The sequence below is a fragment of the Lynx rufus genome, unplaced genomic scaffold (genome assembly GCF_022079265.1).
Source record: "Lynx rufus isolate CCGP_SWC_20201006 ecotype Redwood Valley unplaced genomic scaffold, mLynRuf1.p SCAF_32, whole genome shotgun sequence".
NCBI lineage: Eukaryota > Metazoa > Chordata > Mammalia > Carnivora > Felidae > Lynx > Lynx rufus.
Window position 1 is genome coordinate 3,832,943 of NW_025814848.1, and position 16,967 is coordinate 3,849,909.

Below are 16,967 nucleotides of genomic sequence, written 5' to 3' on the forward strand. Positions count from 1 at the left end.
CTGTCGGGGATCTTGCCTTTCCTCTCAGCGTGCGGGCGGCGATCTCATCTCCACCGCCCGGACGACTCGGGCTTTGCTACTTTATGGGGTTAACCCCCCACAGGGCAGCAGTCTCGCGTGAAATGCAGCCGTTTATGTAGCTAAGCACACAGAATCTGAAGAGCTAGCAACCGAGCTAAGAGATGTTTTGGAAGCAATGCAGAAAGCGATTTGTGCAAAGAAACACGGCGAGGGGCCGTCTTGCGCGGCTGGAGATTGAGGGGGAAGGAGCTTGTCGGGTGTTATTTAAGAGAAATCGATGGGGTGGAAACTTTTATGAGAGTCAGGGAAATACAGAAGAAGCTCTGATAAGGGCTGCAAATGCCATCACGACTGTGAAGTCAGTGTCTCGTGACCACAAAAGAACACATAACGATCTTCAAGATCTCAAGCCTGTCCCTGGCTCCCTCCAAAGCCTGTGTAGCAGCAAAATTAGGTACTGTGGAGATCGGCGCCGTGAGGCCGTACACGCGAGGTCCGGATTAAAACTATTCTTGAAGGGATGAAAAGTTTAATTTCTGCAACCGAGAAAGCAAATGTAAAAGCGAGCTTCCAAAGAAGCAAAGGAAACCAAAAGAAAAAAAAAAAATCACCAACCTATATACAAATCATTGGAAAAAACCTTCTGGCTTCTCTCTTAACCACTTATTCGAAAGCAGAAGGAAGCTGGCCTAGAGTTTCAGCTCTGCTGCTCTTTATCTAAAAAAGGATAAAACACCGTGAGCCCGCGGTTCAAGTGATTGAGAAAACACACGTTTATGAATACCGACAACTGCAGTGTGAGAGATTCTGGTATCAGTTAAGAGGCTGTACGATGAGTAGGTTGTTTAAGATCTTCTGGGGATTTCTGGGGCTTGAGTAAAACCCTCTGGAGACAGAGTGAACGGGACGGTAAGGGTGAACAGCCCTCCAGCCTTCCATCTGTAAACTGGGTATAGCGTCTGCCTTAAAGGGTTTCTGTGGTTAAATGAGATGATAGAGTAGTGACCCCAGCGGCCAGTGTGCACTTATAACTTAACGTATAGTACACCCCCACAGTGCTCTCACACACGTGCACACAGGCATGCACGCATATACGTACACACGCCCGCATGCACACAACATACACACGCGGGCACACACAACACGCATGCACACAAACACACGTGCACAAAAATACACACACGCACACACGTGCCCACCTAAGACACGCCTGTACAAACGCACGCACACGACATACATATGCAGGCACACACATAACACGTCCACACGTGCAAATATACACACAGAGCCCACGTATACTCCTACACTTAGGCACACAGGTACACGTGCACACGGGACGCACATACCCGCTCGTAGTTGGTTCTCGTTCTGTACCCTGCGGGCCACCGCTATTTACGAAAGCAAACACAGATTTAAAACCCTCTGCTTTAATTCCACTTATGACAGACCGTGAAAACGACGATACAATTTGTTTTCATTCAGACGTGAAGCTTTCCTTGCTGATGATATTTTGATGAATCCTAGGAACGTTTTCCCCTTAGTGTTCTTGGGCAGAGTCTGCCCTTGGCCAAATGGGCAGTGGAAGCCGGCCTGTCGGCCGCCCCTTCTGCTTTTTCAGCGCCTCCTCCCTTCTCTAGGGGATCCTACTTCCCTTTCGCTGCCCTGTGTCGGCCACCGCCCACTCCCGGTCCCAACGGGCGGCCGGCCGGCCCGAGGCTGTGTCAGTTAGCCGTCCCAGCTAGGACACTCGCAGTGGTGGCCACCTGCCCCCGGTCAGGTGACCGAACACCCCCCAGAGCCCTCAGGGCTCCAGAGCAGAGGTGCGGCGGGAAGGGTCCTCCTGTTGGGGGCGACCGGCCGGCCCGCCCCTGCGCTCTCCTAAACTGTAGCCAGTGGATGGGCCGCTTTCCTGGGCTTCCTGGGCGGGGTCTTTTAGGTCACAGACCATCAGACGGTCTCCTCGTCTGTGAACGAGTCAACCAATTAGCGGTTACTTTCTGAGACTCTCTTGCCTGTGGTCTCCAACAAAAACCACGCTAGTTTATTGCGATAAAACCGTAAGTCAGTATTTTTTCAACATTTATTTATTTTTGGGACAGAGAGAGACAGAGCATGAACGGGGGAGGGGCAGAGAGAGAGGGAGACACAGAATCGGAAACAGGCTCCAGGCTCTGAGCCATCAGCCCAGAGCCCGACGCGGGGCTTGAACTCACGGACTGCGAGATCGTGACCTGGCTGAAGTCGGACGCTTAACCGACTGCGCCACCCAGGCGCCCCCGTAAGTCAGTATTTTAAACGCTATCTTTAAAAGCGTTACTCCACTTAGGTAACATTACATTTTTCTGCAAGTAACACTTTCCTTTCACGTGTGGTCACAAAACCTTTGACGTGTCGACACCCAAAAGCAGACACTGTGATCACTTACCGCACGTCTACGTGTTGTCCTCGGATTTTAGCACATTTGCTTTTCGCTTAGAAGGGCGATGTATCTGTACAGTTTCAGAATGTGACTGCGCAAGTCACGCGACATTTGACCTGTCGTCACGTGACTCTAAAACAGGAAGGGGAGACCCACACAGGCACGTCTTCCAATGAAAGTTAATTTCTGAGTCGGGGCCACTGCGAGAAGAGTCAATCAGGCATCAGCGTGAGGCCCGCATCGTTTTTGTTTCTTGCGGTTTCTGAGCGAAGGGATACGCCCCAGGTTAAAGACTGAGGACGCCGCGCGATGCCTGAAGCTGGGTGACCCTCTTGCCTTGGTGGTGTCCCTCGCACGCTCGCCGTATCAGGCACCGTCAGCCCTGGCGGGACCGATCTATCGGCGAACGGCAGGTGTGCCCGGAGCGTGGCCCTCTCTTTGAATGAGCTGATGGATACCTCCTCTGGGTCAGCTGTTTCCCAAGTGGTTTCCAAAGAACACTGGCTCCAAAGGGTCTGTGGGTGAAGTAGGTTTGGGAGATTGTGATGGCTCAAGCAGGGCTGAGAGCCATCAACAATACACTGCCATGTAAGGATCCAAGAGGAGGGTGCGGTTAGTGGCATTTCCCAAACTTACTTAACCACAGAGCAGTCTCTTCCCTCTTCCCTTCCTTCCTTTTCTCCTTCTACCCAGAACCTTTCTGGGGACTCTCTTTTATTTTATTATTATTATTATTTAATGTTTATTTTTGAAGGAGAGAAAGCGTGAGCAGGGGAGGGTCAGAGAGAGGGGGAGACACAGAATCGGAAGCAGGCTCCGGGCTCCGAGCTGTCAGCCCAGAGCCCGACGTGGGGCTCGAACCCATGAACCGTGAGATCATGACCTGGGCCGAAGTCAGACGCTCAACCGACAGAGCCCCCCAGGCGCCTGGGGACTCAGTTTTAAAGTCTGGTCCGTTCCAGTGACTGCGTCGGTTGGTGCCGGAATCCCCCCTGGGAAGGAGCAGTTCCCGCACGGGAATAAGGGTGACGGTAACGTGCAGGGTGTGTGGACTCCAGCCGCCGAGTGGTCAAAGCAGACATTCACGGGACCCACAGATCTCACCTGAATCAAGCTGTTCTAACAAATCAGAAGACCCAGGCGACCACCAGGCACAGAGAAACGTCCCTCTCCTGGAGGAGCCCCAAACCACTAGACACAGCTCACTACAAACGGGCTTTGGTGACAAACTAGCATAAGGTGTGGGTGGAGAGTGAGTGTGAAAACAAGGTTTTCAGACACCCCCAGTCTACACCCACTCATCACACAGATGGAAGGTCCCGGGTGCCTAGTTCCCATCCTCCCGCGGACCATGCTCCCGGTCCCTAAACTCGGGTTTCTCTGCAGTCAGAAATGTAGGGGCACAGGGTCGGTCTGCTTAAAAGCATGTTTAGGTAGGGACCCCCGGGATTCTCTCCTGCGGCAAATGCCATTAATGTACTTCCAAGGACGGCTGGTCAAGGCTCCCGGTCCCTGGCGCCCCGGCTGGAAGGGGCCACTTGCAGCCTCCTTTCCAGAGGCTTCTAGCGCGAGAAACGCTGACTCGGTAGGTCCCATCCTCCTCACGCCTCCTCATTTTCAGTACAGACTCACCCCCCTGTGCTTGACAGATAAGCATCTCCTGGGGGAGCCCGGGGCCGATTTTGCAAACTCTTCCTGATGTTGGGGGTGGCGATGTGTTTGCGGAACCTCCGCTTGTTGGTGGGCGGCTGAGGCCGGACCCTCGTTCACAGGACAGCCTTGCGGGAGAGCTGGTGACTTCCTTCCCACCTGACCCTTGATCGTTTTTAGGCGAGGCGGCTTCCGTTCTGATACAGTCGTTCCTTGTTTTCATCGTGGCCGTTTGGCTCTAGCTGAGTCCCGCCGGCATTTTTCCCCAACTTACTCAAAATTGCTCTAAATCCGACGGAGCGGAGGCGGAGACCCATCACCCACCTCACTGCAGACCCCGCAGTTCTGCTTTGGCCCAAGAGGGTGAACACATTGAATTCAACAGGACGCACGGGCCGAGCACTGTTTTGGTTTTCTGTTGCTGTCCTCACGACGTCAGCCGCCTAACCCGCACACTCTTCGAACCTCCCAGTTCTGGAGGTCGGGGGTCTGATGCGGGTCGTGCGGGCTGAAACGGGCGTGTTGGCAGGGGCTGTGCTCCTTTTGGAGTCTCTACGGGAGGATCAGCTCTTTGCAGGGGCAGGGGTGGGTGAGGTCCCCGTTGTCACGTTGGCCGTCGGTGGGGGCCGGGCCCGGCTCGTGGAGCCCACTCACCTGCTTGGCGTTCAAAGCGCGACGGACTGAGTCCCCCCCGTGTTTGAATCTCTCTCTCCCGCTCCCATCTCAGCTGGGGAAGGTCCCCACTTTTAGGGCTGCACAGCTACACCAGGCCTACCTGGGCAATCTGGGGTCTGCGCTCCATCTCAAGGCGCTAACGCTTGGTCCCATCCGCAAAGCCCCTTTTGCCGCATGAGGGCACGCGCGCGCAGTTTCCGGGGATTCGGGCGCGGATGTGGGTCCTGCTGACCACCTTGTCAGTACGGTGTGTTTGTGTGTGTGTGTTAGTGAGTGTGCAAGCGATACGTGACCAAGGAAGGGGGATACGATGTGGGTGAAAGGAAGCTTATGTTAGGTGGCTGGCCAGCAGGCTGACTGGTGGTGTTCCCTCTGCATGGATTTAGTCGTCTCTCCATGAAATATCATATAAATCTCTTAAAATTTATCCTGCTGCCACACTTTCCGTGTGATTGCACCTGCGAGTTGCAGCCTTCGCACCCGTGTTGCAACACCTCCTACTTTCGCCACGGAATTTCGCCATATTGGATTTGCCTCATTGTTCGATTCTGTGCAGAGTTTTTTCACACTGATTCACCCAACATAATGATTATATTTTCAGGCGTCTGGTCACCTCAGACGTGATGAGCCTGCCTCCTCTCTTTTTGTGCCTGACATTGATAAAAATGACGGGCAGCACAGGGTTGAGGACAGGGCCCAACATGGGGCCAGTTGGGGTCTTTGCCCAGGCGGTCACCCTACTAGTGAGCCACCGAACTGTCCTCCATCCAGATCGTACACCGACGTCTTTGTTACTTATCAATTTCAGATTCTTTACACGTTTATTTATTTTGAGAGAGAGAGAAAGAGGCAGAGAGAGAGGGAGGAACGGAACCCCAAGCAGGCTCCATGCCGTCAGCCCACAGCCCGACGCGAGGCTCGGACTCACGGCCGGTGACATCACGACCTGGGCCGAGATCAAGAGTCGGACGCTTAACCTACAGAGCCACCCGGGCGCCCCTGCAAATTTCAGATTTAATCGCAGATTCGCGACGTCTGCAACGCCTGATCTGCAGGTTCGTGGCCAGGACAGCCAGGCGTGGAGTGCCAGCCGGGCGTCTCCGACTGAGCGCCCACCCCCTGGCGTCCTCGGTAACACGCTTCAGCGCCCTGCCGGGCATCCTCGCCAGACGTTTGACCCCACAGGAGGCGTTTACCTTCTCTCCCCGCACATGAGTTTTGAGAGTTCCTACACGGTCCGTCCTCTGCTGGGACTCCACGGGCGTCGGTCAGCGGAGGAGGACGCCGTGCTCCTCGCGTCTCACTCGGTGCGATGCCACGGCGGGCCCGGCGGGGTGCGAAGCCTCTGAGGGGCTGACACCCAGGCAGGTGGTGACAGTGAGTCGCCTCGGAAGCAATGCTCAACGCTTCACTCGAGGCGGCTGCACACCAGGGAAGGACAGTCTTACCTGCAAAACCAGATTGAGTAGCATAATATTTCTAACTGCATCATCACGATTTCCACCCGAGGCCTCAAAACTTCCTCCCAAGGGCAATTTAGAACCGTCTGTCCCACAGATTCTCTTAAAACCAACTGGTTTTGTAGGCGTGTCTGTATTCCCGTCAGTCTGAGAGGCAGCGACTTAGGAAACACTTCCATTTCAAAGCTAAGCTCATTACATTTTGGGAGTCAGTTGGGGCCCATGCACTTACATGTGATCTAGCGACTTCGAAATAAGGAAGGCCTGGCGGGAATGGTGGCGACGGTGAGGACGTGAGAGAGAGAGAGAGAGAGAGAGAGAGAGAGAGAGAGATGAGCTTTAAAAACAAGGTCGGGCAGGACTCCCGTGTCCGGAAGTCTCACAACTGTGGGTTCGTCGGCTCGGCAAAGAATGATCAGATTTGGTGGTAACGCCGGCCGCTCCTGTCAACCACTGGCGGCCAACACACAGTACCTGTCACCTCTGGTTCAGGGACACAGGTCTTCAAAAACGTCTCCGAGTCTTTACCACCCCGGTCTGTGCAGCGACGACAACGAAATGCAGAACTTGTGTCTCCAAAGAGGCGATCTTGCAGCTCAAGATCGGAGGTGAGCGAGATACGTGAGCAAAACGCCTTCTCTGCGTGACGTGGAAGCACAGATGCCAATCTGTCACCAACACGGTTTCCTTAAAACAACTCACATGATTTCCGTGGTGAAAATGGTGGCCGGGCACAGGCTGAATCATTTCCAGGCGCATCCACGTGAACTTGACGACGCTTTTTATCGAGAACACGGATTCCCGCTTGACCGCAACCGCGTTACCTTCGCCATCATCCAGACTTGCAGGCTGTGCCTTCCGAGCGGGCGCGAGCGCCATCCCCGCCCCGCCCCCCGGCTGCTGGGCTGACCTCACCACGGAGCGTCTCTGGCCCCAGCCTTCTCTTCGCCAAGAGCCAGTCACCTGTTCTTCCAGACCTTCCGGGGCCCCACGCACGTTCCCAACGGTCTGTTCACCCGACAGCTTCCTGGAGCTGGAGCTGGTGCACGACTGGTTTCTGTACCTACAGTGTCGTCCTCAACAGATGGTTCCTGAACGGTTGTTGGGCTCAGTTATATTTGAATTCGGGAAACATGCTGTGTCACAGTGTGGGGGTCCGGCTGGGCGCTGAGCACACGGCAGGTGGGGACGTCCCTCCGGGCCTTTCCACGGCTCCCTTGTCAGCCTCCCAGCCTCCGTGTGATCTGAATGTCACCGTGTCCCCCCCCCCCACGTGACCCCATCTCCCTGGGCCCCTCGGATTGGCACGTGGTCCATCGTCTCCGTCACCACGCGGCTCTGTTCCCTCTGAGCGTTTCCTGCCGTTCCCCGCAGTAGCCCTGTGGCCCCCGTGCTACGGCTCACACGCTGCCCTGTCCCCAGCCCCCTCCCGCTCACCTGTACCCCTTCTTTCCCAGGTCCTTCCTTGCGAACCTGCCACAACCCCCTCAGTCCTCTGTGAGGACCCTGACCTATGGCACCTGTTGTCCGAAGGTATTTCACTAGCCTCGTCAGGGCACGGTTTACTTACCATTGAGGTCACCGATTCGAAGTATGTGATGCGATACGTTGTGGCAAGGCACGCCGACGTCACCATCCTGATGGGGAACGTTTGCATCACCAGGACAGGGTCCCTGTGCCCCCTCAGCCAACGCTGACCCATGACAGTCGCCGATCTGATTCCCACTGCTGTCGTTTTTGCTTTTTCTAAAGCTTCACATAAATGGAATAATGTGGTAGCTGGTATTACACGTCTGGATTCTTCACCCGGCGGGAGGCTTTTGCGATTGGCCCGTGTTGGAGCCTGTATCTGTGGTCCGTTCCTTCTTGCTGCCGGGCGATGCTTTATCACCCAGGGACAGCGCGATGCGCTGCTCTGTTCAGCGGCTGATGGGAGCTTCCGTTCTTTCCACTTTCTAGCGATGAGTGTGAACGTGCCGTACACATTCAAGCGCTAGCCTTTCATTTTCTTGGGCTACGCACACGAGCGTCGGCTGCCGGTTCATGCGGTAAGTGCGTGTTTTACTTCGTATCGAACCACGACCCTCTTTTCTCACCGTGGCCGTGGGGGTTTGCGTCCCGCCACCAGAGCGTGAGCGCTTGGACGGCACATCGTCACCCGCACCTTCTGTCTTGTCTGCTCTTACTTTCAGCCACGCTTCCGGTGGGGAGCGGCGTCTCAGCGCAGTCTTAATTTGCGTTTCCCCGATGATTAATCTCCTCGAACATCTTTCCTTGTGCGGTAATTGCCATCCGTGTATGTCCTTTGGTGAACTGACTTCAGACTTTTTGCCTGTTTCTTGTTGAGTTGTGTCCTCCTGACACCGAATTGTAAGAGTTCTCTGTATCTTCTGGATACAATCTGTGATCAGATTTAAGGTTACAAATTTTTTCTCCATTCTGTGGTCTGTGTTTAATTTTCTGAAGCATTTTTCAAAAAGCAGAAGCTTTAAATTCTGATCAATTTATCAAAAGTTTTTTGTGTGTGTGTGTTTTTTTTTTTTTTTCCCGTTCATGCCTTTTGCAATTTAGATAAGAAATCTCTACCACTCCCCAGGGCACAAAGATTTTCTCTTCTGTTTTCCTCAGATGTTTCATGGTTTGGGCACTCGCATTAAATCTATAATTTATTCTGAGTTATCTTTTTGTTTGTAGCAGGAGGTCAAAGTAAGGATCAACTTCCTTTTTTTTTTTTTAATGTTTATTTACTTTTGAGAGAGACAGAGACAGAATGTGAGTGGGTTGGGGTAGAGAGAGAGAGAGGGAGGCACAGAATCGGAAGCAGGCTCCAGGCTCCGAGCTGTCAGCACAGAGCCTGATGCAGGGCTCGAACTCACGGACCGTGAGATCATGACCTGAGTCGAAGTCGGACGCTCCACCGACTGAGCCACTCAGGTGCCCCAGGAGACACAGAATCCGAACCAGGCTCCAGGCTCCAAGCTGTCAGCACAGAGCCCGACGCGGGGCTCGAACTCACGAACCCGGAGATCATGACCTGAGCTGAAGTCGGACACTCAACTGACTGAGCCACCTAGGTGCCCCAGGATCAACTTCTTATGCATGAACATCCAGTGTTCCAATACCATTTATTGCCAAGATTGCGTTTTCCCTATTGAATCAGTCGTCCGTTGACGTGCAGTCTATTTCTGGACTCCATTCTCTTCCATTGATTAGTGTGTCCGTCCTGCTACCAACAGGGTGCTGTCACGACACCTGTAGCTTCGTAGGAAGTCTTGCAATCAGATAGTATGAATCCTACGATTCTGTCCTCTTTTTCAAAACTGCTTTGGCTCTTCTAAATCCCTTGGATTTCTATATAAATTTTGGAATCGGCTTGTCGGTTTCTTCAGGAGTCCTGCCACAATTTTGATTTGGATTGTGTTGTATCTGTAGATCAATTTGGAGAGAACTGACACCCTAATATCGAGCTGTCTAATCCTGAACCCGATACAACTCTCCTTTCGTTTAGATCTTACTTTCTGTCAGCAACGTCATATAGTTTTCAGTATGGAAATCTCGTGTCGATTTCGACGACGTAGTCGTAAGTATTTTATTTCATGTTTTTGATGTCACTGTGATTTTTTTTTCCAGTTTCAATGGCCAAATGTTCCATATATTGCTAGGGCAGAGAATTACAACTGATCTGTGTATGTTAATCCTCATCAGTGTTTGTTTTGTTTTGTTTTTTACATATTATATATTTCATCTACAGAACATTGATTTGGGGCTTTTTTGTATCTTTTGTCATTTTCTCCACTGTATTTATGCTTTCCTCTACCTTCCTGAGCATTTGAAGTGTATTTGTACTAGCTACAGAGCAGTTTTTTCTTTCTTTTTTTTTTTTTAATTTTTTTTTTCAACGTTTATTTATTTTTGGGACAGAGAGAGACAGAGCATGAACGGGGGAGGGGCAGAGAGAGAGGGAGACACAGAATCGGAAACAGGCTCCAGGCTCTGAGCCATCAGCCCAGAGCCCGACGCAGGGCTCGAACTCACGAACCGCGAGATCGTGACCTGAGCTGAAGTCGGACGCTCAACCGACTGCGCCACCCAGGCGCCCCCAGAGCAGTTTTTTCTATCACCTCTGTTATTTTTCTGTTTGTTCATATAGATTATGGGTCATATTTTCCTGTTTCCTCAAATGTCCGCATTATAGTCCGTTAGTGGCTGTGACAGGTTACCTCAGGGTGGCTTGAACAGCATACATTTATTGCTACAGTCGGGGAGGCTGGGAAGTCCAAGATTCAGGTGCTAGCAGGTCCATGTCTAGGGAGGACCCCCTCCTGGTTCAGTCTTCTTGTCGCCTTCACGTGGCGGAGAGCAGACAGAGAGCAAGAAGGCTGTCACGTGTCTCTTCTTCTGAGGACACTAATCCCACACGAGGGGAGGCCCCACCTATAAATGCCACCACCTTGGGATTAGGCTTTAGCGTCTTTCAGGGAGACACAGACATTCAGCCTACGGCGGTCTAGAGATTTTTGTTTGGATGCCTGACATGAACTTCACATGGTCGAAGGCTGCATTTTGTCGCATGTTTTTGTTCTGGAATGTAGTTATATTACTGGAATCACATGGATCACATCCGAGACTTTCTTTTGTCATGGCAGGATCAGAGCAGCGTTTAAGGTAGGTTCATTTGAGCGGCATTCCTCCTAACACGGTATTGTTCTGAGGATGCTGTCCCATGATCTGGGACTGAGAAGGTGCCGCTACTCTTCCTGCGGGAGGGAACCGTTCCTAGCCCGCGAAGATTCCGAGGATTTGTCTGTCTCCCCTTTCTGGGATCAGTCTTGCCTTGCTTCCTCTCAAGGACACGTCTCTGCCGCTGTCCTTATTTTTCTGTGTGTGGCTCCCTCCTCCCCCGTATTTTGTCTTGCAAAGCATAGCTGCCTTGGCCTCCCAGGACTCCGATCCCTGTGTCCTCGGTGGGGTGGCCATGCCCGGGTCAGGTAGCCCCCACGCCCTGCACTTGGAAACTGCTCCTGTGTAAGTTGGGGCTTCACAGAGCTCGGGGCCATAGCGCTCTCTGCCTGCTCTCGTCAGGGGCCATAACCCTGTGACACCAATGTCTGAAAACTGTTATTGGACATACTTTACAGGGTTTTCTGGTTGTTGAATGCCGTAGGGTGCATTCGGTTTCCGTTAATCCCTCCTGGCTGGAACCGTTAATCTTGTAGTCGTGTTTGATTGATATGGTTCACCTGATGATCTGATTGCTATATCCACCCTCTCCTATTCTTTCACACACAAAGGCTTTACTTTCTGGTTCTTCTGCACGCCCTAAAGCCCCGAGAATGTATGCTGGAGGTGACTGCAGATGCGCACAGGTGACCCACGCCTCCCCCTAGTGGCACATCCAGGGCAGTGGCTGGGAGGCAGCAAAGACTCCCCAAGTGACAGCTCCAGGCATCAGAGAAGGAACGGGCTGGGGGCCGCCCCATCCATGACTGTGGAAGCAGCAGGATGAGAATCCAGCGATACGACAAGTAGGCTCAGAAAATCCTTCAGGGCGAGGGCGAGCTTTGCGTTATCCTGACTTCCTCCCAGAATGTCAGGTATGGGTACTGACTGTGTAGGTGATAGATTCCCTGCCGGTGAACCTGGGGCGGGGGGGGGGGGGGGAGGGGAGGAGGAGGATGAAGACACATTTGACACGATTATCAGCGTCCTGGGCCAGGGAATTTATTGGGGACGGGGAGGGACAGACGATATATCAGGACGGTCACACTCAATAACAGGGAATGGTTGGATGTGAAGATAAGAGAATTCTCCGTCCTTTCCTGTTTGAGTTTGTTTCAAACGCCAGTGGTCAGAGCCCTTCCCTCTGAGACTCCAGCTCCGCACTCACTCGTATCCCGGCGAATTTCTTGAGCCGGGCCCCGGGCACTGCCCCTCTTGGCTTTGACCTTCCTCCCCGCGGTCTGGTTTCTGACGATTAGGATGTCGCTGTCCCTGCAGGTTAGTGTAGGCTGCAACAGCCGTGACTTTTAAGAAGCATATACACGTCCCTCCTGCCTTTCGAGCCCAGGAATCGTAGTGTATCTTGAGAATGACTGTCACGTTTAGACTTTAAAAAAAAATTCTACGGGAGATTCTCACATCCCCAGCAGGATGAAAAACACCGAATGATTCTGTCAACTAGTTGCAGGCAAAGACTGTAAATTCTAAGTATTGTAGACACACGTATACTTCTGTGGATGTTGTTCAGTGGAATCTTATTGAACGTAATTAAATTGACTTTTGCACCAAGATTTCTGTGTAGGTCAGAATCTGTGGTTTTGCTGCTATCACCCTTCTTTTTTTTTTTTTTTAATTTTTTTTTTAACGTTTATTTATTTTTGAGACAGAGAGAGACAGAGCATGAACGGGGGAGGGTCAGAGAGAGGGAGACACAGAATCTGAAACAGGCTCCAGGCTCTGAGCCGTCAGCACAGAGCCCGACGCGGGGCTCGAACTCACGGACCGCGAGATCGTGACCTGAGCCGAAGTCGGACGCTTAACCGACTGAGCCGCCCAGGCGCCCCCACTATCACCCTTCTTTACGCTATAGATCGGGGATTGACAAATGATGCCCCATGGACTCAAGCGCATTCATTTGTGAAATTGTTTATGGTTGCTTTCACGCCACCGGGGCAGGTCTGAGTAGTTGGGACAGAGACTATATGACCTGCAGAGAGAAAATATTTACCATCTGGTCCTTTACAGAAAGAGGTTGTGGACCCCTGTTCTAAATGAATATTTTGAAACAAATATTTTGGGGGGGCGCCTTGGTGGCTCGGATGGTTGAGCATCCAACTTCAGCTCAAGCCGCCATCTCAGGGTTTGTGAGTTCAAGCCCCGCATCGGGATCCTGCTGTCAGTGCAGAACCCACTTCGGATCCTCTGTCCCCGCTGCTCCCCCACCCCCCGCCTCTCTCTGCACCCACCCTGCTCACACTCTCTCTCTAGAATAAAAAATTTTAAGTTGATGTATTTATTTTGGGAGAGAGAGAGTGGGGGAGGGGTAGAGAGAGAAGGAGACAGAGAATCCCAAGCGGGCTCCGTACTGTGAGCACGGAGCCGATACGGGGCTCGAACACGCGGACCGTGAGATCATGACCTGAGCCGCAGCCCAGAGTCTGATGCTTCCCTGAGCCCCCCAGGCGCCCCCCCCCCCCCCGAATGGATATTTTCACGTAAGCCAGCATGCCGCGCACGCTCTGGGTCCTCGTGAGACGGAATGCTGGTAACGCGATTCTCCGGCTCCCTGGGAACATTTCTGTCTCAACTACAGTGTATCTTGCTTTCTTTCCTCCTTAGACTCACTTCTCTACTGTCTCCGCTGGTGAGCCGGAGGGGCTGGACGCCCACCCCCTTCCGTACCAGGCCCGTATTTTCCGCCGAAAACAAGAGCGCGATGAACGGGGTGAGCGTCTAGTCTCCTTTGGCGGGGGGTACCGTTTCGGTCAGCCGGGGCTCCTCGGAAATCACACGGCAGCTAACTCTACCTCTGTTCGCCTTCCAGGAACCGATGAACATCAGCGACGTCTTCGGTCTGAGTGAGGATTACTTTGGGTCGGGTAATAATAGCTCGGATTACTCACTCGATGACAACACGTTACTGTGCTCCCTGCAGGAGGTCAGAACGTTCTCTGGGCTGTTTGTGCCCATCGCTTACTCCCTCATCTGCGTCTTTGGCCTCCTGGGCAATGTTTTGGTGGTGGTCACCTTTGCCTTCTACAAGAAAGCCAAGTCTATGACAGACGTGTACCTCTTGAACATGGCCATCGCCGACATACTCTTTGTCCTCACCCTCCCGTTCTGGGCCGTCAGCCACGCCACCGGCGAGTGGATCTTCAGCAACGCCGCGTGCAAGCTGATGAAGGGCATCTACGCCGTCAACTTCAACTGCGGGATGCTACTCCTGACCTGCGTCAGCATGGACCGCTACATTGCCATCGTCCAGGCCACCAGGTCCTTCAGGCTGCGGTCCAGGACGCTGGCGCACCGCAGGGCCATCTGCTTCGTGGTCTGGGTGGCTTCCGTCCTCATCTCCGGCTGGACCTTCACGTTCAACCAGAAGTACGACGTGCACGGCAGCCACGTGTGCGAGCCCCGGTACCAGGCGGTCTCGGACCCCATCAGGTGGAAGCTGCTGATGCTGGGACTCCAGCTCCTCTTCGGCTTCTTCATCCCGCTGGTGTTTATGATCTTTTGCTACATGTTCATCGTCAAAACGCTGGTGCAGGCTCAGAACTCCAAGCGGCACAAGGCCATCCGCGTGATCATCGCGGTGGTGCTGGTGTTCCTGGCTTGCCAGATCCCCCACAACGTGGTGCTCCTGGTGACGGCCGCGCAGCTGGGCAGGATGAACCGCTCCTGCCAGGGCGCCAGGCTGCTGGGCTACAGCCAGAACGTCACCGAGGTCCTGGCCTTCCTGCACTGCTGTCTCAACCCCGTGCTCTACGCCTTCATCGGCCAGAAGTTTCGGAGCTACTTCCTGAAGATCGTGAAGGACCTGTGGTGTGTGCGGAGGAAGCAGAAGGCGTCGGGCTTCTCCTGCGCCAGGCTGCACTCGGAGGCCTTCACCTCCAGGCAGAACAGCGAGACCGCGGACAACGACAACGCGTCGTCCTTCACCATGTGACCGGCCCGGGGCCGCGGCCCCCCCCCCCCCCCCCGGCGGCTCGGGGAACGTGCGCTTGGACCGGGACCCCGTCCCCCCGTGGGACCGGCCGCGGGGGTCTCATCCTGACGGGGATGCCGGGGCCCCCACGTGGCGTGTCCCCACTTTTCTTCCCCGCAGCCCCGAGCCCCCCGGGGCTCCCCACGGCTGGCGTTCCCCAAAGCAGAGAGGACTCTTGGCAGACGTGGACGTTTTCGGAAGCAGGCGCGGAACCGCCCCCTAGAGCACGGTGTCTCCTGGTCACTTCACACACGTGCAGGGTTCGCCAGACGGAAGCAGAGAATGTCACACGAGAGCCTCACACGAGGCAGACGCCGAAACGCGTTCCCCGGGCTGGAGAAGCGGCCTGGGGGACGGGAGAGAGCGGGTCGCAACGCGCCGTCGGGAGAGCAGACGTTTGCTTTATTTCCCTGGGAAAACAGTCACTGCAGATACAATTCTCCTCCAGAAATCTGTTCGACAGAGTTCCACGAAGACGCATGCCATCGGCACACTTTCAGCACTCGGAGGGGCTTAATAAACACTTGTTACACAAAGCGTAGTGAAATTGGGGGTTGGAGTACAGTCGGGAGTGTTAGGTGTTTACATCTGAGTTTTAGAACGGAGCAAGGAAGCTTCCTGAGACAGTACACAGACAACTTTTGCTGCGCGTCCACAGCGGGTCAGAAGCCACACACACACGGGGGGATGTGGGTAGGAAGCGCTTCACGCTGGTGGCGAACAGGGAGGGAGGGAGGGAGAGAGAGAGAGAGAGAGAGAGAGAGAGAATCTTAAGCAGGCTCCACCGTCAGTGCAGAGCCTGATGCGGGGGCTTGATCCCGAGAACTGTGAGATCATGACCTGAGCTGAAACCAAGAGTTGGACGCGTAACTGACTGAGCCGCCCAGGCGCCCCAGTCATGGAACCAGACTTTAACAGCGCTCCTCAACTTTGCAAAGTTCCTAGACTGCAAGTTTTGAAAGTGCTTTGTAAATATACGAACGTGAGTGGAAGAAGGACGAATACTACAAAAATGCAGGTAGTGTTACAAAGACGCTGACGTGTTTAATCCTGACTCACGTGTTATTTGAAACTTTCTACCGTTCTTGCAAGCTTCAACCGCATCTTTCTATGAAATTCGAAGTGATAGCTTAGGACCCAACGTCTGTATGTTTACAGATAGTTTTGGCTTTGCAAAATAAAACTACTTTGCACGGGAAGTAGGATTCGTCTTCCGGAATCGGTGTTCTGACTTGGGAGACTGTGGTGTTCAGAGGTCCCACCTCCTTGGAACCTGTCAGCGTTCGACTCCAGAAATCAGAGCACGGGGACATTACTCAGATGCCCCTCTCAGGACGGCCGATGCGCCGAGCGGGTCTCCGCAGCTCGGCATGTGTCCCCGGCTGGCACAGAAGCACCGCGTCTGCTGGGCACAGCAGGAATAAGTTCTTGTGTATAATTTTTCAGATAAGTGAAGCTTACTTCTTTATGCATTAGCCCGTTTAAAACTTCAGCCATAATGAATAAAAACGTTTCTAAAATATGACACATACTTTATTTCATTACGTATCGTTTCTTGCTGCCTTGGGCACACCCGTAAGTGTTCGGTGCCGAAATGCACTGCCGCCCTAGGGGACCCAGAGCTACACGGATCCGCTCCCATATTAGGTGGCTCTGGTTTGTTCTTTAACAGTCCCGGTGTCTTCTTTTCATTGGTTTCCCCAAATCCGCTCCCGTTGCAGGCTCTGGCTGGACCTTATGTGTGTCTCACATTAAGCCACCCTCCGCGCCTTGGCGACGCGACTCTACGGTGGCTGGGGAATCACCTATCTGTTCTTGCAAGAACCGTCTTCCCAGGGGCAACGACTTAGGATTTGCCCGTGTGTTGTTCGTAAGTTAGTCGTATACATGTGCTTACGTTGATTACATACGCACGCGTGTGGATTTATATACAAGCACAACTACTTGTACTGGCCAGAAGACAAGTTCTCTTGGTTCCTGTTCCAGAGTAGTTGAGGCGATCCTGAGCACTTATTTCCGGACAAATGAGATTTCCCTA

At 53.3% G+C, this 16,967-nt stretch overlaps 1 protein-coding gene across 3 annotated transcripts in view; it reads left to right on the plus strand.

Moving 5' to 3' along the window:
• Positions 1-15,655, plus strand: part of CCR6 (C-C motif chemokine receptor 6) — a 30,810-nt gene extending 15,155 nt beyond the window's left edge. For 2 of the 3 annotated variants that reach the window (XM_047093166.1, XM_047093165.1), the window contains exons 2-3: positions 13,564-13,669; positions 13,769-15,655. In XM_047093166.1, coding sequence (XP_046949122.1) covers positions 13,661-13,669; positions 13,769-14,890 — 1,131 coding nt within the window. In that variant the 5' untranslated portion in view covers positions 13,564-13,660 and the 3' untranslated portion in view covers positions 14,891-15,655. Of the gene's footprint in view, positions 1-8,184; positions 8,274-9,733; positions 9,806-11,516; positions 11,820-13,563; positions 13,670-13,768 lie in introns of all 3 variants that reach the window. The other variant, XM_047093164.1, reaches the window with a different exon arrangement.
• Positions 15,656-16,967: the final 1,312 nt, after the last annotated feature.